The sequence below is a fragment of the Lichenostomus cassidix genome, chromosome 5, assembly GCF_008360975.1.
Source record: "Lichenostomus cassidix isolate B80296 chromosome 5, HeHo_3.0, whole genome shotgun sequence".
Classification (NCBI taxonomy): Eukaryota; Metazoa; Chordata; class Aves; order Passeriformes; family Meliphagidae; genus Lichenostomus; species Lichenostomus cassidix.
Genome location: NC_139486.1, coordinates 49,931,060 through 49,951,626, shown reverse-complemented (window position 1 = coordinate 49,951,626; position 20,567 = coordinate 49,931,060). Strand labels below are relative to the sequence as shown.

Sequence of the window (20,567 nt, the reverse complement as noted above, 5' to 3'; positions counted from 1 at the left end):
TCAAAAATAACAATTAAAATAACATCCTGTATGTTTCCTTAATTTTTGTATTTGCTCTCTGGTTTCACAGCCTTTGCACTGCATTTCTTGTGTCCTAGTGGTATTTCTGTTTCATTATTTTTCAAGCAGAGTTTGATGACACTGATTTAGCAGTTTCTCACAGTTCACTGCTCCAGTTTTCATCAAATTATACTTGTAGTTATACTAGACACTTTCATCATCAATTTCCATATGCCTCAAAGACATGCAGGGACCGGTTTGCCAACACTGAACTCAAATGCCAGACAATAACTGGAATACAGGATTTCTTTTCGTAGGGTGTCTGAAACAAAGAGTGTAGAATCCCTCAGTTCTTAGCAAGTGTTTCCAGCCTGGATGCATTCAAAATCTAGACAACAGCTGCTATGGAATATTGATTTTAAAATGCCAAATCAAGGGATAAAAATTAACATTGACCAGAGATGATACTGTAAGACCTTCACCATTTCTTTCTGGAAACCTATCTTACATTAGAGCACTGCCTGTGAATTTAAGATTTGCTCTTTCTCCACAGAATGGAAGGATTCATAAGCAACTGAATATTCTGTGCAGCAGAGTTTGATAATTATGATAATTAAAACCTAGTAATTGGCTTCAGGCTCTCAGGTTTATGTGTACCTTCAGATCAGCAGTGTCACTGGAGTGAAAAGGATCCTGAGAATGATTGTGAAAGTCTTTTCCTTCATTTGGGAAGTCTTGGTTGCTCAGATTGGAAAGATGTCCATGTAGGAACACCTGACACCTTTACAGGCTTTCAGTTATGTTCATCCTGCAATTTTCTGTAAAGGCATCACAGTTCTGACCCAAAGGGAATCTTGATTCCATAAACTGGAAGTTGTGGAGATTTGCTGGAGACCACAGTTCTTTATGTCTGTCAAAAGCATAAATCTAATTATGCAAGACATGAAGTGAAGCTCTATTTGTTGAGATGTAAAGAGGTTAACTCTGAGTAGCTGTTGACAATAGTCATCATCATCATCAGATGAATTTGCTGTTAAATCTGTAGTCTTAAAAAAAAATCTTCAGGATAGCACAGGAGTATTACGCTCTTTTCTGCACTATCATGTAAACTGCTTTACTTGCACTGAGAACTAAGATCTATTTCAGTTTTGCAATTTGCTTACCACATGGAATTTTGACTGATTTCGAAAATTTCGTACATAAGATTCTGTGGAATAGGAAATTCTCTCAGGAGAAGAGAGAAGAATCTTTCTCTGTCTGCAGGAATTTTTCAGTTTGTGGAGTCTGACATTTGAAGAATGCACTCAATGTGATAGAAAATGACTCCACTGAATCTTGTGTCTGAAGTCAGAAGGACATGGGTATAGTGAGAGTGTAGACAGGAAGCCATCTGGTATCACTGTGACTCCTCAGACTCATGGGGACACGGTTCATGTTACATCCAGGAGCAAAAACAGTGTGTGACCAGGGTCTGCCACAGGATGAGATAATCTATGTGATGAAGAGGGAAGGGAGTTAAATAAATTAAAGATCAAGGAGAGGAGAGGTCTTTAATACACTCTACTGTAGTGCTAATGCCTGTTTTCTGACAGACCATCAAGTTTTGGAATTATTTGGTACAATGGGCTTTGAGGGACTGAACTGCGGGTGAATTAAACTGAAGGTTTTCTCATGCATTGGCTTTGACTCAATGCACTATAAACTAATTAAAAGATAAAATGATCATTTGGGGGAAAAGGCATCCACCTTCTTCTATACAGGTAAATTGTTATGCAATAAATAGGATTTTAAACCACCTCACATTACTCCCACAGTTGTGTATTCCCTGCCACAGCTCATTGACCAGAATGTGACCCCCCCAAAACCTTTCCTTGTAGTGTGCCCTGAGCCTTCAGCATCTGAGAGTTCCTGCAGTGATGCCTTTGCAGTAACTGCTCTCCATCAAACAACACTCGGACCTTTATGTACATACAAAACTGAAGTCACTGCCTGCTCTGTTATGAAGAAATAAATCAGCCATGTATCCTTCTTAATTCTGAAAAAAGAGAATGTTCAATGGAATGTTCAAAAAAAAAAAAAAAAGGAATAATTTCTTCTCCAGGTACCTTGGCTATCAGTTACACTGGGAGTTTTTAGAAGGGCAAACAATTCACCTCCAGCTGGGTTTTTTTTTTTTTGCATCACTTTATTTCTACAGAGGGCAAGTAGGAAAGTTCCAATCAGATATTTAATTTAATTTAAAGGGGCAAGGCAGCAGACAGGCATTATCCTGTGACAAAGTTCTGGTCCATCAAATTTTAAAAAGACTGCCCAGAGGGCAGCTAGTGATATTTCCTTCAGTAATCTTGCCTGATGCTCTATCAGCAGAATAATGACGTGCTCTTCTGTGTCTGCAGAATCTGACAGGAGGCTCAAATTTCACTTCCTTTTGGCAATTGTCATTTTCCCCCAAAAGCTGCTAGGTTTTTGTGGAGAGGCCGTGGGTTCTTTCTGAAGACGTAATGTTTGCTGGAGTGTTGAACAGATTAGTGTATGTGCCACTGTTTGTGAGAGAAAAAGACAAAAATTCATAACAGAACAGATTACAAAAATCCAAAGCCATGAGGCTTTTTTTTCCAGCTTTTAGAATTCAATTAGCTGCTAGTTCCAGTCTGCAATTTTGTTAAGAAGCTCTAACAGCTAAAAAACGTAATTTGCAAAATTGGAATCCTGTTGTTTTGGATTTTTTTTTAAATTCCTGTTTGTTTTTTGTTTATAAGTAATCCTCTGGTTTTCTGTTGTTCTCATGTTGTTGGCCAGCATGCACACAAAATGCTCTGTGACTTCTGGACTACAAGGGAAAGAAGAGAGCAATGGAGAACTTTAAAATCTATCCAACCATATTCAGCAAATTTGGACTGTTGTGGGGCTCAGTGGGGCATGAAGCCTAAACTAATGCAGTTTTCTTCTGTTCCACAGTTAGTGAAGAATTTCTGCTTTAATGAGGGGAACAAGCCTGTTAAGATACAGCTTTTGGCAGAACTACACTGGTCTGTACTGACATGTGGTGAATCCAGTGACTTTTGGTGTAGATTGCTACCAGTGGTCATCCACTGGATCAAACTTTACTTTCTTAAAACGTTAAGAAATTAAAAGATGCATTGTCTAGTACTGTGCCAGCATGCCCCAGTCTCTGCAAACTGAATTCTGTCTGCAGTGCAAATGAGAGCACTTGGTGCTCTGGTCCTAAAATGGCTAAAAAATCCAGGAAATTGAAACAACCAACCCAAATGCCCCTTATACTGTGTCCAAAGGAAAAGATAGTGTGAAACACTAACTTTTCCCCCTTACTCTTTCAGGAGCTGTAGCAGCCTTGGTGCTGCACTGCAGACTGGGGTATTGTGCAGGCATTCACGAGACTGCTGTGTCATAGACTGGGGTACTGGTCTGCCTTAAAACCCTTTCTGACCTTTTGGAAGAAAGCTTTTTAAAAACAGAATTTGTTCTTCATGCGTGGTTTGCATGCGTTTGAAAGGGGGTTTTGTTTTGTTTTGTTTTGCTTTGTTTTTAATTCCTTTCGGTGTAAAAGATCTTTCAAAAAATCCTTTTAGTTAAGGAATGAGTGCTCAGAGGCAGATTTTATATTATACTTTCTTGTGCTGCTTTACAGATACTAAGGAAAGATTTTTCGTGACATGAAGGGCAAAATCAGGTAGGTGTCTGTGGTTCAGGGTGTCTGAACTACCCTGTGTGTGTCTCATAAGCTGTTAGCTCTGTCCTGTGCTTGGCAGAAACTGGAGGAAGTGATACCTATGAAATGTATTAAAGATGACATAATAGAGTGTGAAGAATGTGTGTGCTATTCTTGATACTGCAGTGTTTTACAATTTTTAACTTGTGTCTCCTGAATCTGTACATTTGATGATACTCACTCTGGATTTGTAAAAGTGAAAAAACAGAATCCAGGGCCAACTCTGAACATGGCTAAAGTTTCATGTGTTTCATACCCTTTTAATATTATAAATAGGAAGTATTAAGGTAAAGGAAAGCTGTTTGTTCACTGTTTTAAATTTCACCCAGGTAGAAAAATCAGTCCTGTGACACTCACAATAAACAGCTCATTTACTTTTTAGGTTTTGAATTTATCTCTGAAATCCTCTTGTCAAGTGTGTATTAATAAATACATGTTCCAGCCAAAACATAGAAGTTTTGGTTTTGTGTACTTGCATTTCAATGCTGTTATTGTGAATCAGAGAAGAAAGGCAACAGAATTCAAATCCTTTCCTCAGAAAACCCTTTAATCAATTTAAGTAAAACATTTTTTCCTTCTTTCAGCAACTCTGGGGCAAGTACATTTCTGAAGTGAGTACATCTTTAGAAAGCATACTGAAAACAAGTAGTTTGTAAAGGGGAGAAGTTCTGTTGTGTGCCCTTAACAGAAAATGTTTTAGAGTTTGTCAAGTCATATATTAACAACAATGCTCCTGATGACTGTATTACAGTTTAGTTTTGTTGCTGAGCATGTAATACTGTGAAAAAGACATGGCCTTAGAACCAGGTCCTGCTCTGGATTCCTATGAGCAAAACTCAAGTACCGCTAACTTTCAGGCCCCAGGGTTTGCTGTGTATAGGGACAAGTGAGGCAGGCAAATGCTCATTCAGTACCAGGGCACTGAGACACCAGGGTAATAATGTCTAATCTCTCACCAGCTACCAGAGAGAAGGTTTTTGAGCCTTGTAATTACCAGTCCAGTCCCCTACCCAGGCTTCCACCCTGTTTATCCCTTTGTGCTTGCTATAAGCTCCTTTTTGTACTGCCAGGGGCTTCAGATGTGCAAGGACACAACTGCAGGAAAAGTCCTTCTGCTGCAACAGTGGAGAAGGGATGCAGCAGGTTCTGGGTGAAACTTGCTCCCCCTCATCTCACCTCTCCCTCCATGTTGCTGCACTAAAGTTGGCTCTGGTACCAGAGAAGCTATCCTGTTCTCTTCCTGCCCTCAGGAACTCATCTCACTCCCTGGCTTGTCCCAGCAGGAGCATTTGTGCAGTTGTGAAGTGGATTGGATGAGGAGACTGCCTCACACCAAACCAGAATGCTTTTCCCTGGTGCTGAATGGATCACACCAAACCAGAATGCTTTTCCCTGGTGCTGAATGGATCACACCAAACCAGAATGCTTTTCCCTGGTGCTGAATGGATCAGTTTCTGCTGGGGTTCCCTATTCTCACAAGAGGGTGAGCGCAGGCACACAAGTGTGGGAAGTGGGCTGGATGCTGGATTGCTTATTTTACAGCTGTGCCAGAGTAAGTCAGCTGAAAATATTTGTGAAACTATGGCCTCAGACTCCATTCCAGGAAAAGTTTCCCTGGAAATGTTGCTTTGATTTGGTTAGGAGGACGACTCATCTGTGGGCCATTCTGTGTGACACAGGAATTTTCCTTTGGTGGTTCACAGTGCTTATTTCTATCAAAAGGGATAATGACAATAGTAAAAAAATCAGACTGAAATGGTAATTTTGGAAAAAACCCTTATGCCATTTAGTCTTTTTCATGTTGATTTTTCTTAGTTTGTCATGCTTCTAAACAGGACAATCCATCCCAGAGGATTTCTGCCTGGCAATACAGGGAACCCTTCTCGTGGCTTTCAGCAACAAAGAAAAACCTGCCTACTTGACATGCATATCTGAAGGTTGGCTAGAGTAAAAATTACTAATTTAAAATATATAGGTCACTACTTACTATTAGAGGAGTGCTATTTATTTCCTGTCTCCTTGATTATTTAAAAAATATTTGGGTTTATTTTCTTTTCTCCTTTATTTCTTTTTTTTTTTCCTTCTCATTGTAATATGTTTTGGAAGTCGTCTCTTCCATTTGCCGTGTTGAAAGTAAAAGAACAAACATGTCTAATCTTTACTTTGTTACTGTTGTGGCTGTTGACACAATTGCTGTGGATTGGGGGGGGGGGGAAGAAAAAAAAGGGGGAAAAAAAAAAAGACAACAGCCACATCCCTGATTCTGTTTTTCCACAGAAAAGCTCCAGTTACCCTAAGACAATGTTCGGCCTCAAAGGCGAACCCTGGTGTTTCTGGTCGCTGAGGTGAGCTTACCTACAAAGGAGCAGGGCACCGCATTAACACCAAGTGGCGAAAGGTGCGGCGGAAGATGCGAAAACCCGTTTCGAGGATTTTGGGTTTTTAATTGTTGCTGCCGTTACTTATTAATTTCGCTGTCTCTGCGGGCAGCGGACGAGCCGATGGGCGCTGCGTGCTGCGGGGCCGGCCGTGGCTGGGGGAGCGAGCGGGGCGCTGCCCCCAGCGGGGAGGGGGTCCCGGGGGGGCTCCGGTTCTGCCCTGCCCCTGCCCGGCCGCGGCCGCCGGCACCGCCGTGACCCCGGCAGAGCCGCGCTCCCGCCGGCCGCTCCAGCCGCCTCGGCGCGGGGAGGCTGTGCCGCACTTGGGAAATGCAGCAGCGATCGCTCGCTCCCTCCCTCCCTGCCCGGGGGGGTGAAGTGCGAGGCAGCGGGAGGAGCCGTGCGTGTGTGTGTGTGTGTTGTGTGCGTGTGCGAGCAGCGCGCCGTGGCCGCCGTGTTTCCTGGTGCCTGCTCCCTGACCCCAGTGGCAGCCCCGATCACTGCACCGCGCCCGCCCCCGCCGCCGCCCCGCCGCCGCTCCCGCACCCGGAGCCGCAGCCGGACCCGGAGCCGGACCCAGGGCCGCCGCCGCCGGGCGCCGCCGCGGGGTCGGGCGCAGGCTCTGCCCCGGCCGCGCCCCCGCAGCCCCATGGAGCGGCCCCGCTGCCCGCGCTGAAGGCATCCCCGACCCGCCCGCAGCGGCAGCCGGCGGAGGGAAGGTGAGCGGCCCCGGGCCGGTGTCGGGAGCAGGGGGGCACGGCGGGGGCAGCGGCGCACAAAGCGGCGGGTTAGAGGTGCCGTGTCATGGGCGAGAGCGGGGGGGGTGGCGGGCGGGAGCTCCGGTGGCGGCGCCGGGTCCAGCCTCCCGCAAACAATAATGAGGATAATAAACCCGGCCGCCCCCGGCGTGACCGCCCGAGCCCGCCGGGTCGGGTCGGGTCGTGTCGGTGCGGCGGCGGCGGCGGCGCTTCCCCGCAGCCGAGGCGGCGATGTCGGCGGCGCTGAGCGCGGCTGCCCTGCCCTACTCCCCAGGCCGTGCCCCCGCTGCCCTCCGCCGCTGCCCGGCCGGGCGCAGGGGCGGCGGGGGCCGGCGGGGGCGGCCCGGGGGCGGGGGGGCGTGCGGGGCCGGCGCGGGGTCGGGGCGGGGGGCGCGGCGGCGGGGCCGGGAGGGTAGGCCGGGGAGCATTGTGCTGGCTGGGGCCAGCGGGCGGGCGGCAGCCGGCGGGCGCAGCGCCGAGCAGCCCGGCGGGCGCGGGGACGGGGCTGCCGGCGCGGAGGGAGCCGGGGATGTGGGCGAGGGGGGGGACACGCCGCAAAAGTGAGGAGGGAAAGGCGGGTCGGTTTGGCGTTCCCCGGCGGAGTTGCCCCTCGCCCTTTCAGCCGCTCTGAAACCCCGATCCCGGAGGCCTCAGACACTTGGAACCTTCGGAGGGGCCGGAGGCGCGGTGCGGGGGTCGGCACGGCCGGAATAAAAAGCAGCGGGCACATCACCCCCCGGCCCGGCCCCGCCGCGATCGCCCGCGGCAGCCGCGGGGTTCATCGCATCCCTCCCCCGAGCATCCTCCCCCCGCCACAAGCGTTTCGGTCCGCGGCAGCTGCGGGGACGGGGGCGACGCGAACTTTGTGCGGCGCGGCACGTACGGCGCAGACGGGGCAGAAATGCCCCCCGGTGCCGCGGGGCGGGGGCAGGGCAGGGCAGGGGGCGCGGGGCGGGGGCTGCGGCACACGCCGGGACGGGGCCGCGCCGGAGCCATTGGCCACCCGGAGCCATCAATCACCGGGGGGCGAGCCCGGCGCCCCGCGGGGCCGCGGCCGGGGCGGCCCGGGAGCCGGCGGCGGGCGGAGGAGGGGAGCGGCCGGGAGCCCAGGTACCGGGGGTCGGCGGCGGGGGAACGGAACGGAACGGAACGGGGCGGGGGAGTGTCAGGGTCCGGCCCCCCGGCTGCCTCCGCGGGACTCGATGGGTAGCCGGAGCCCGGAGTTGTCCGCCAACTGCAGCGCGGCATCTCGGGGAGTGTGGGGCCGCCGGCGGATCCCCGCGGGGAGCGCACCGTGAGTGCCGGGGGCTCGGGGGGCTGCAGCGTGCCGCGGCGGTGTCACAGCGCCGGGATGGTGCGTGCATCAACACAACGTGTTGACACGGGCTTAACCCTTCCCAGCTCCTGCCTTTCAGCATCGGCTGCTACAGCCCGAGCCCAACCAGAGGCTAATGTTTGAAATTCAGATGAGGAAGGCGTAAATATTTTATTTGGGGAAATGGGTTTTTCGCGTGCCTGCGTGTGCATGGACATAAGCAGAGCTCGTGTGAGTGGCTCTCCGTGCAGTGTAGCATTACACTGAAAATTACTTACCTGTGTAGATTTCGTGGCAGTTTTTTGACAGGGCAGCGGCGTACAGATTTACAATCAGCTGCACCTAAGTTTGGGTCAGCCCTGTTCTGAAAAAGTCCCGGTTTATACCTGTGACACTGAGCAGATGTGTATAATGGCACTGCTCCTGTCTAGCTGCCGGTACAAACCCACGCTGGAAAAGGATAACAGCCTGTATTTGGGAAAACACAACGTGCTGAAAAATCAGCATTTACCTTTTTAATATAGTCATTCTTACTTCAAACTGCCTTGAATGGCGTGGAAGATATTACACATTGTTTTACTTGACAGATGGGAAAATAATGCAACTTTTAGTTCTTTGTACTTATCTCCTGTGCGTAACCTTCAAGTAGTGCTCATAGTTGGAGACAGAAGTCTTTTTTAATTCAGTTTTTTAATCTTGGGCCTAAAATACATTTGTTTTAAAGTTTCGAAACGTTCAGCTTCTTTCTTCTGTTTTCTTCAGAGACGTTCACAGTAAAGAAGGTAATAATTAGATATGTCTGATAGTTGAGCTGTAGTACTCTATGGAGTACTAAATGGAAATTAAGAGAAGTGACACAGAAGCCAGCTTTAAATTATTATTTTTTTTTTCCTAGTCTGGCATTTGTTGCTGAATTTAATTTTAAAAGGATGCTTTGTTCAGCTTTGTCTTAATTTAAGTAGAGATTTATTTTTAAGATTAAAGATTAGAACAATGGGAAGCAATTGCAGCTTATACACTTATAATCTTACTGAGAGTCAACTTAAAAGTATTTAATACAGCTATTTAAGTATACTCTTGTCATTTGTTTTATGCCAGTTAGTTGTAATTTCTTTCTGTAACATGGACTGTTATAAACATTGTAAAAAATGCTTATTATCTTTATGTATAATTCATTCTCATGAACAAATTAGATTTTTCTTCCATGAGTGAACTATAATATGAAATTTAATGTTCTGACCTTTCTTATGCTGGGTTGCTGAATACAGTGTCATTTAGCTTTTCTGAAAGCCCAAGCATATTTTTGTTGTTGGGTTAATGTTGTTGGGGTTTATATTGTTGCTTTTAATTGCAGGAAAAAATAACATTACACATGTAATTTTCACACTGCTTCTTAATATATGCAGGCTCTAAAGTTCTGGCAGTGTAAAAGAAAAACTCTTATTTTTTTAATTCCTGGGAGCTCTGATGGCCAGCATTCTCGTTAATGATAGTCATTTCTCCGGCAGGAAGATGTTTTCATTTGTATTTACTTTTCAGTACAGGGCAATTACGCTGCTCTGTGTTGTGCATTCTTCGTAGTTTCTATCTCAAAAGAATCACAGTGCTTGGAACAGGACTGCAGTTTGAAGCAGGTGTTGTGTTTTACTGTTATGCAAAGTAACACTAAAATATAATTGTAAAGGAAATTCAGGAAACAGCTGCAAACTTGGGGTGGTAACCACTACGTTATGTGAGCAGTTGTTGCAGCATCTTACATTGCATCTAACACAGCAAAGATTTGTTTCAGCAAAGCTCACTTGCTTATTTTTGTTGTTCTCACAAGAGAGATCCGCTAGGTCTTACAAGGGAGACCAGACCATGACCATAGTTACAATGCTGTACCATGTCTCTAGTGACAGGTTTTAAATTGGTGCTTTCGTTTTTTTTTGTTTTAGTTTCATCCTAATCTTTTGGTTTTTAATACACATTTTTCCTTCCAATGTTAAAGAAGATGAAGGGTAGAATGCAGTTACTGGAATGAAGGTTGCAGAATGTCTTAACCCAACTAACATATGGAAGCCTACATAGGCCCGAGGTGGTAAAATAGTAAAATAAATGGCCTATAGCAGGCCATCTGCCATTTGCAGAGCATTTTCATCGTACTTCATGCCAAACTGGAAATTAGTCTTTGTATTAAAAATATATTTTGAATACAAATCAAAGATTTCAAATGTTTAATGCTACACATGGCAAACACATTTCTGTCTGGGAGCTGGAGAAGTGCAGGAAAATTGCACTGGAAAAATACTGTTTAGTTTGATGCTCGGGGCTCAAGTCATTCTCTTCTCTTTCCCTTCTCTTTGTCTTCCCAGTAAGCCCTGATTTACTTTTGTAAAATGCACTCCAGATATGAAAAGTCCACTCTTGAATGTGGCAACTAAAGGGAGGAATATCAATGGATTCCTAGTGTCGTGATTTCATGTAAGTCCTTGCAGCTAGCCTAGCATGTCCCAGCTGAGGATTTGCCTCATAAATGGGGCTTTTAAAGAGTTGCTCATCTTGAAAGTATTCTTCGAGCATCAGCTGATCAATTTTCACAGAGTCCCTCTGAAAGGAAGGCAGCTGAGGTATCCTCAGTTTATTGACTGAAGAAATCGAAGCTCAGATTTTGTGCAGGAAACTCAACAGAGCGTGTTTGGGAGATATCTGGCTATTGGGTCATGATAATATTACAGCACAAATTCAGTTCTAACGCAAAATATGGTTAAGAGCACTCTGAAGAAGTGAAAGATAGGGATGCAGAGAGAAGGAAGAGCCTCTTTCTTTCATCTTATGCCGAAATATATGTGTGTAAAATTGCACTTAAGTCTGTCAGATAAATCATTACTGTCTGGTAACAAGTGAATCCAGATCAGTTGCAATGCTAGTGTGGTATAACATGGATATTTTGTTAATATTGCCTGGATACTCTCCTTTCTTTGGACAAATTAATTGATTCAAAGGTGTTTGGGTGCACCTTTTGCTATGCAATTGTAAAATGTTCTTTACATCAGTTTCTTGTAAGTTTCTCAGTTGTTACTCACGTTCCAAAGCTACAACAGTGCCTTGAAAACAAGTGTGCGTATTTGTGGAAGGTCATTTGTCCTTCAGGAAACTAGGTCCACTCGTTAATTTTCGTGGTTGCAATTAGCACGAGATGTTATTTAAAATAGGGGATATGAAATGGGGAGTATTTAACTGGAGCTTTCAACACAGATATTTAATTCCCCCTTCCCCCACCCCCCGAAGATAAAGCCTTGCTTTAAGCATTCATCCTTTGGATGTGTCTAATGATGATGGAGTTCGATGATGAGGTAATTAAAAAAAAAAAAGTGAATAGTAATGCTTAGAGAGTTGGGTGATGGGTACATCAAGAATATAGAAAAAGATCTGTGAATGGAAATCAGGAGAGGGTGCAGTAGTATGTCAGTGTGTGTTTACATCTCATAGCTTATAGCAGCGTGTGCTGTCTTTCTCTCCTGGCAGAGGTCACGGAGGAGTTGATGCGGAGCTGCTGGGAATCGGGAGCTGCCCGGACCACAATGCCCTACCCTGCTCCTGGCCTTGGCAAGTTGTGAGCTGCTCATGTCCATAAGGAGGAAGGATGGCTCATGGAATTCCTTCACAAGGCAAAGTTACCATAACGGTGGATGAATACAGCTCCAACCCAACGCAGGCGTTCACACACTACAACATCAACCAGAGCAGGTTCCAGCCTCCGCACGTGCATATGTGAGTATCGCTGAGCTGTGCTGTGTGCCTGCTGTGTGCCTGCCTGTGCCTGAGACAGGGGACTGCTGCTGCACGAGTGGGTTGGAAACTGGCAAATTTGGCTAGTTAGTCGTGTGAGCTGACAGGAAAAGTAGTTATCAGGTTCCTGACCCGGTGTGTCTGAGAATTGGGAAAGCCTGCTCCATCCATGCTCTCCTGGTGGAACTCCTCACCCGTGTTCTCAAGCTTGTCACTTTACTGCTCTGGCTTTAACTCGCCTGAGGGACCCATTGCTTTAAAATTTAAGCTCCCTTCCCCCAGCCCTTACACTCAGCTGCGAAATAGGCCTAATTGGGACTAATTGTCCCCCCTGATCAGTGAATCCTTTGTCCTCCTGGTTGCGAGTGGAACGTGTGCCGCATTCCACATTCCACTCGCAACCTGCCGCACAAAGGAGTCGGGGGCTGCCCCGTAGTTCCTCCCAAGAACTACAAATATTCTCTTTAAAAAAATAAACCAGCCCTGGCCCGAACCAACAAAACCATGGGAAGTGGGGAGCTGGAGGTTCCTTCCCTCACCTCGTTGTTGCTGGGTATGTGGTGCCCAGGGTCGCTGCTTGCCCAGCACCTAGGCACAATGGGCTGCTTGCTTAGCAAAGAGCTAAGTACCAGTTCTAACTCTGAATTTCCTTCCCATTGTTTAGTTGGGTTTGATCTTTATCGGTTATTTATGTGAAGGTCCTTTTTCTTTTAGCATTAATAGACTGAAAAGCACGTGAAACTAAAACAAAGCCGACATCCCTTGACATCCTGCGAGCCATTGTTAGGCAGGATTTTGAACCATGTCACACTATTGAATTTGATAAGGATTTTGCATAATAAGGGGGGAAAGTTGTATGGTACTTGGTTGCATTTTTGTTATGTAGAAGCCTGCCGGAAGAGTCACAATGTAGGAGTTCAGCACCTTCTAATAGGATTTCATGTGGTTACAATGTTCCTAAAGGCAACTTTAGGAAGGATGCTCAAGAGTGTCTGTCGTGCATGTAACTGACTTTTCAAGGTGAAAAAGTATTCATTAATTACATTTGATTTATTGCTACCACGATGATATATAACTTTGATTTTAGAAACATTTCTGTGTCTTGATTGACTTTTCAGACCTTTTGTCAGTAAATTTCTGTTGCATATTTTGCACACCAGGCTGTGCTTCTGACTGACATTAAGTACAAATCTTAGAGAATGAATTCAAAACAAACAAAAGAAAATCAGAAAGCAGTTTTAAAGAACTCCTTCCCATTGACATTGACTTCGGTGGGAGCTGAATTTAGGACCAACTAAGTGTGGTGCTCAACATTGTAAAAGTTGTTCATGCTTTGTTTAAAAATCTCACAAACATTTATACAGCAGCTCCTCTAAGGGATAGTGTATCTCTTAAATGGTACTAACTTCATGGATGTCTTGAAAGATACTTTTCTTGTTTGGAAAAACTGTGTAGTTGAAATAAATAGTGAAACTTCAAAGTACAGTACAGTGACAGTGTTTTAAATAATTTTTAACTTAAATACTGCAACTTCCTTAAAATCAGTGATTTGGTTTCAGTGGAGGATGTGGCACCCTGAAGGGAAATCAGAATTTAGAAAAATTGGAAATGGATTAGTCTCAGATTCACAGTGGAAGCAGAGACAGCACTGTTCAAGGCTAGGAGGTGAGTTCAGGTATTGGTCTGCGCAGCAAATGATGGATTTTTAGAAAACCTGTTGAGGAAGAAAAGATGGGATCCTACCAGGTGGGTAGAGGAAAGCAAGGAAGTGAATATATATGAGTATGCTGAGGTTTTGTGTGATGTAAGAACAGTGGAATTGTTTCTGGGAGGGGAGACTGGATTATGTGGTAGCTTCAGATGGAGTCTTTATTTGTCTCCTCAATGTATTGTAATGGAAGTTTTGTGTGTCTTTCTGAAAGAGGTTGTCATCAAGTGAGAAATCTGAACAGAAAATTGGTAAAAGCAGTATTCACAAAGAAACAATGATCTTTTTACCCTGTTATATCTCTGTTAGTGCCACATTGCTGCAGCCGCCAGGATTGATTTGATTTGGTTTTACAGTCTGCTTTTCTTTGTTGCTGGCTTTTAAACTAATGCACATGTGGTTTGTTATTTTTTTGTTGTTGAGTTTTTGTTTGTTTTGGTTTTTTTTCCTAAGAGGGAGTTTGAAGAGGCTTTATTCTCTGGTGAAAAATTTATTTTAAAAATCATGGAATGAAGAGAAATGAGTAAAGCAACCTGGGAGCCGAGTTTTGTGACATGTATGTGAATAGCTGGGCAATCTATTGCTGCAGGACCCTGCTGCAAAACATAAATCAGTAGCTGGGTGCAGCTTAAGGACAGTGTTCTTTGCTAAAGGAAATATTTATTTTAGAAGCAATTTCTTTATGGTTTTGCATCTTCATGTGCAAAGGTGAGAACTGGCCTCTTGGCCTGTGCTGAGACATTTGCAAGTTCTTGTATCCTTTGGGCCTAATTGATTTCACACAGAGTAAAGCAGAGTCCATGGAATATCACCAGCATGAATTTGGTGAGAAAGGCACTGCTGGCAGTACTCCACCTGTTCATGGGACACATGTCCTGTGCTTTTTCTCCCACTTTCATTCTGTGCCTATCATGTGACAGTGTCATGTAGTTCAGTCAGCTGGGATAGAGTTCTCTTATCTTTATATGTATTTTTACATCAGCACTCCTTAGTCAATCACTTCCAGTGTACTATCAGGCAAACAACAGTGTATTTATTACAGCTACCTTTGCTTGGGCTGGCAGCAACTGCAGTTTTGTCAGTACAACTTTGGAATCAGTTTGTCCAGCCTTTTTATTTTATTTCATTTCTCTACTAATGGATGTTTGAACAGGTATTCTAAAGGCAATTTTTGCTGCACAACTGTTTTTCATAAAGGGATGTAATTTTAAATATTTTGTCATCTTGAAGTGATGCTCCCACCCACAGGTTTCACTTGCTTTCTGAATGGTATAAAGTGTTTGTACTTGAATGCTTTGTACAATTAATGTTTACTTTCAGTTAGTTTTAATTAACTGCATCACCTTATTTCCCTGCTTTCAAGGGCAGCTGCAAAATAATAAATAACTATAATATGCTTCTCTGAGCTTCATGTTGATTATTATTCTGAAAGTTTTCATACTTCCAATTTTTTTTGTCAAGAATTGTGACTTAAAAAGGGAAGTGTTTCTTGTTCCTTAGGTGTGGCGCTGCCAATTATAAGTTTTTGTTTGTTTGTTTTAATGTTTTTGGGGGATTTGTTGGGTTGTTTTTTGTTTTTTTTTTTTTTGCTTTTGTTTGTTTTGTTTGTTTTTAAGAAACAAACCAGTTTTGAAGCCTGTTTAGACTTTTGAGATATTCTGTATGAGGCTGCTAGCAGTGGTACCAACAATACCAGTGAGCAATAGTAGGATGCCGCCTGGGGATAAATCCAAAAGTAAAACTACTTAGCTTTTCACGAGAGAGAAAAATCTTCCTGTTTAGGTACAACACCCCATTTACTTGCAGGGGGGAAGAAAGGGGAAGAGTGAGATAACCCTTGTGTATCTGTTACAGAAAATGCCCCTTTGGACAGGCCCATCTGGTGAGGATGAGGGAATTTTGTGAAAATTAAATAGCTGTAGCCCAAGCTGCTGCAGGCTGGGCCTCCTAGAGAAGTTGATTAGGTTTCCTCTGGTCTCACCAGCATGGCTTGGTGGCTTGTTTTTAGGGTAGTTTGAATGCATGTTATGGTTTAAATTCAGTAGTAGGGGAGTAAGAAAGATAGAGCTTTCTGTGCCAAAGCAAAAGTTTTCTAAATAAGTTTATTCATACCTGGAGATACATTTTTCAATCTGTAACTTTATAGTTTTACTACCTTTTCTGTACTAGAGTAATCCCCCATGTGAATATTCTTATTTTAAAACAAAGAGTATAAGCAGAGTTTTATATTGGTAGAAATACATGTGTGGTTGAATAAAGTATGTAAATGTTGGTGTGTAAATGTGTCTGTACTATAATGATAGTAAAATAAAAATACAGGTATTTGATCATAGAAGAAAATGAAGCCTTAGATTGTTAAAACCCAGACATCTTATTAGACTGCTACCCTCAAGAAATAGAATCTTGGGGTTTTTTTGGTTTTTTTTTTTCCTTGGGGAAACCATCCTGCATTTAATGGGCTTTATAAACTCGCCCTGAGCTTAGTGGGAAATCATGCATTTGATTTGTAATACTCTCGATTTTTGTTTCACGTAAGGTGTGTGATATTTAGGGGGAGGGCAGAAGAGTTGGCCTTAGCAAAATATGAACTCATTTGACATTTACAGAATAGTGGAGTTGGTACATGTAATATTATTGGTTGAGAGAATAGGAGATTCAGTCTTCACCAGTCTGCTCTACCTCGTGTGGCTGGGCAGGCTGTTTCAGCTGATGCTGATGGGACAGAGGTGTAGTTTTGCTGGAAATTGTTGCTCTGGTCATGAATAACACTTTTTTTTTCTTTTTTTTTTTTTACAAAAGCATACACAGCGCATGACCACTCAGGTTTGTTTTCACTACTTATTTTTCCAAATAAATAAATAAACAAGCAAACAAACCAACAGGTACTCTCTGAAACAATCACGTTGCGTTTAAGCTCTGGCTGTGAAAACGAGAGCACTTTGAATGAGTGCGCTTAAAACTCGAGCATTGCTTTCTGAGACAGGGATTTTTTTCCTGGGGTCATGGCTCACAATCAGCTTACCTACCTTCATGCAGGTTTAGCCTCCTTTCCCTGGCTGGTCCCTCAGTGATGTGCAGCAGTTCACAGCCCGGTGTGTGAAGGAAAACAAGCCTGATTTGCTTTAGCTGAGAGCAGGAGCTGCCCTGGGGCAGCTGAGCTCTCCCTGCAGAGCTGGTGGGGATTCCAGCTGAATTCAGGGAGGGAGACAGCTGGAGGTGAGAGCCCTTACAACTGTCCCAAAATAAACAGTCCCCCACTCGAGAAGGCCAGGAACTGATTGTGTTTTGTGGTCCTTCTGCCACAGAGCAATGGAAGCCGTGCGGCAACAATGCCAATTTTAATTATCATTAAGAAGACTCTCTTACTGGTGCCTGTGCGTGTCTGTGTATGTCTGTGTGAGCAAAGATCTCTACCATCTTACTGATTTTTACATTGTCCAAAGTTACTTGTGCAAAAATCTAAGCATCACGTAAGTTCTAAACTTAAATTTTACATGTTACATGAAAATGACTTTTTAAAGAAGCTCTGCTTATAGCCTGTTGGGATGCAGCAGTGTGGAGCATACTGAAAGTGTTCATGCAGTGGTGATGTTAGGCTCAGGAATTACAGTTTTGTAATTAAAATTCAAATTTCGGCCCCCTGTATTGTGTTTATACAGTGCAGTCATAATGTGCTAAGCACTCTTGAAAAATTGATTAAATTTCTGACCTTTCTTTTTGTCATTGTAAAAAGGAATTATACCGACCTATCTTTAAAAAAATGGTCTGACGTCCCTGGCAGGCTAATGCTGCAAAAATGCTAATATTATTATTATTATTATAAATGTAGGACAGGTTTAAAATAATTTATTGCCACCATTGCCCTATTATTACTGTCTTTGCACACTGCCCTGCCCTAAGACAGAAGCCAGGTCTGGTTTAAATTGGTGATAAACCCTTCACCTCTTGTGCTAGTCAGATCAGGCTGCCAGAGCAGTCTCTGTGCCTATCAAAATCAATCCATCAGTCCCTCAGTGTGAGCTATCAGCCTTCTGCAGCTCCCACGTGTTGTCTGAATGGGAAAAGCTGTGCCTGGAGGTTACTGGCAGGGCTGGAAGGGGGGAAGATCCCTGATATAAAGGCTTCAGTGCTGAACCTGCTGCTCCCCAGCTGCTCCTTCCTGCCCTGTGCCACACACTCTGCCACCTCCCCAGGAGCCTTGGCAGAGCCCTTTGGAGGCTGCTGCATGGATTGTGACACTGAAGCAGTCCAGGTTAGAAATGTCCATGGAGTGGTGTGGGGGTTTTTGTTTGGTTGGGTGTGATTTTTTGGTTTGTTTCATTGGTTGTTTGGGTTTTTTTTGGTTGATTGGTTTTTTTTGGTTTTTGGTTTTGTTTTTTTTTTTTGTTGGTTCGTTGTTTTTGGTTTTTTTTTTTTTGGTTTGGTTTTTTTTTTTTTTCCAATGAGCTACTTTCAGTGCTGTCTCTTGGTGTAACCTCACCAGCAGAGGGTCACTGGGGTGGCCAGCACAGAGAGCAGGTGCTGTGCTTACGGATCCACCAGTGGGCAAAGATAGAAGGAGAGGGATATTTGTTTACCTTTCTTGCAGAAATAAGAGGGATGAAGATTTTCGTGGGTGAAAATGTGCTGTTAAAACACCTTAGAGAGTCAGTCTGGCCACTGTTGGTAAACCCTGAGAGGGAGGAAAAAATATGTTTTTCATGTTCATGTGCATTTGTGTTCTTTCATGCTGTAATAATCATGCAAAGGAGCCTTCAGGTAAAAACCACTTTATTTGTAAGGCCCCATCTCAGTAGCTGAGGACTGTAAAAGGAAATTTTCATTACATGATCTGACTCTGTGCTATAGTATTACCTGTATGGTTCATTTAGTGGTCAGTCTTACTGAGAGACAGTTGACTTGCACTTTCATGTTTATGTCAGAGTGTTCTTGTCTTTTGGGGAATGTGTGCTGGGATCTGACCAGGAATGCTTTTTGCAGCATTCTGCCACAGTACCTTGTGCTAGAGGGAGGCTGCTCACCAAGGAAGCTCTGTACTGTGAAATAGTCAGACAAAAAGGTGGATACATGTTGCAATCAGGATGTTGTACCCTCACTGGAAACCCGTTAAATTCTTTTTTTAAAATATCAGGGCAGTAGGGATATTGTTGTGGAAGCAGCAGATTCTTGCTTTTATTTAGTGCTTGAAGGGTGAGAATACAATCTGTCCTGTGAAACAACTTCTAGAGCATAGATTTCCAAACAGAAAGTTAATACTTAAGTAAATTTGCAGGCCCTACTCTGCAAATCCCACTGGAGAATTTTTGGCTCGTGGTTTTCTCTCTGTGTCAGGATGAGGCTGGTCTTTGCTGACAGCAGAGAGGAGGGAGCCTGTTTCCTGTGACACATGGCTATTCCAAGCCCAAGGAAAATGCTGCAGCTACTTATCACATATCTTCTATTTTACAAACCCTTGCTTGATTTTTTTTTTTGTTGTTTTTTTGGGGCAAATAAGCAAAAGGAAAGCCCTGTAAACAATGTGAGTTTAGATGTCTGTGTTATATGTTAAACTATTATATGCAGCTTGCTTATGTTTGATGCAAGACTGTTTCAGAAGTGATCAAGTGTTGGTTATGGACATTGATAACAGTACTGACTGTTGGCATGGTAATTTTTTGAACTTACATTTCTGATCTTGAGCTCCCAATTGTGGCATCCATTGCCTGACATTGGTATCCATGGAAAAATTCAGAAAAGGAGGGCTAGTGTGTCTCCCTCCCAAAGGAACACTTGAAGAGTTTGGTTTTGAATTCTGTAAAATGCCGTGATGTAACTTGAGAAAATAAATGCATTTAGGCATCGCAGAAGTACAGTGAGGCAGGGGGATGCCTTTAAAACTTGAATCTCTGAACAGTGAGCTTGAAGCTGGGAAGGCACAGCCCAGTCTGGTGTTGGGGTTCCCTGCATTCCCTCAAGTGATCTATGCTGGCAGGGAGAAGGCAGTGCCAGTGCTGGGTAGGAAGTCCCCTTGGTCGTGCATGGGAAAATCATTCACTTCATAATTCACACCAGGTTTTTCCAAGTCCCTGGAGTGGATTTTCCAGCGAGGTGTGGGTTTTGGTCCTTGGAGCAATGACTTCTTGTTTCCAGTGGCTTGAGTCATACTTGGCACATGCAGCTGTAGTTTTATGGACTCCATCGAGGTTGTTTCTGCTTGCAGAGGGCCTGATGCTGCTCTCAGGTCTTTTCTGCAATGTGAACGTGCAGAGCAGTGCAAAAGAGAGCAAGGAGCTAAGGCTGTCTGCATATATACATGCACATATTTCATAGCAGGTATTTTGGAAGATGCAAGCAGCTTGTTCGATGCGATGTGGAAATTCAAGTCTTGCCCATTTACTTTCAGTTTTGAGGTTGGCTAGTAAGATTGCAATTTTTAGGTTGTGTATTGTAGAGGGCAAGTATTGTGTTACTGTGTGGTTGTTTTTAATTATGAGGAAGCTGTGGCTGAATTATGGATTTGTTTCAGTTGGATTATCAACTCCTACTATTAATCTAGTGCTGCCAAGTTCACCACAATATAAACCAATATATTAACTGCTGAAGATATAAAAAAACACAAAACCCAGCAAATTAAGATGACCTAAAACAGTGAACATGTGTGCATTTAAAACACTGAAGTCAAACTAGTTCTGCCCTGTAGTAAACGTGACTAGACTTCATTTAATGGTTTTTATTTTGCTGCCTTTTTCAAACAAAAAGTTAGAGTAGGATAATCTTGTACCCAGTGACATTCCTGCAGCAGTACCAAGTGGCTGGAGCAGAAAACATCAAGTGTGGATTCCAAACAATAAAGTTTAGGTACCTGGCGGTGCAGTCATTTTATTTATCTCCTGAAGAGTTGCCCATAAAGCTTGGTCATAACCTCGAT

At 44.0% G+C, this 20,567-nt stretch overlaps 1 protein-coding gene across 3 annotated transcripts in view; it reads left to right on the top strand.

The window, feature by feature from the left end:
- The first annotated feature begins 6,516 nt into the window (after positions 1–6,516).
- The window catches only part of MPPED2 (metallophosphoesterase domain containing 2), a 104,037-nt gene continuing 89,986 nt past the window's right edge, over positions 6,517–20,567 (top strand). The window contains exons 1-2 of one of the 3 annotated variants that reach the window (XM_085062994.1): positions 6,517–6,827; positions 11,689–11,934. In XM_085062994.1, the coding sequence (XP_084919120.1) occupies positions 11,807–11,934 (128 nt within the window). In that variant the 5' untranslated portion in view covers positions 6,517–6,827; positions 11,689–11,806. Of the gene's footprint in view, positions 6,828–7,851; positions 7,977–9,380; positions 11,935–20,567 lie in introns of those variants that run through there. The other 2 variants (XM_085062996.1, XM_085062995.1) reach the window with 2 other exon arrangements.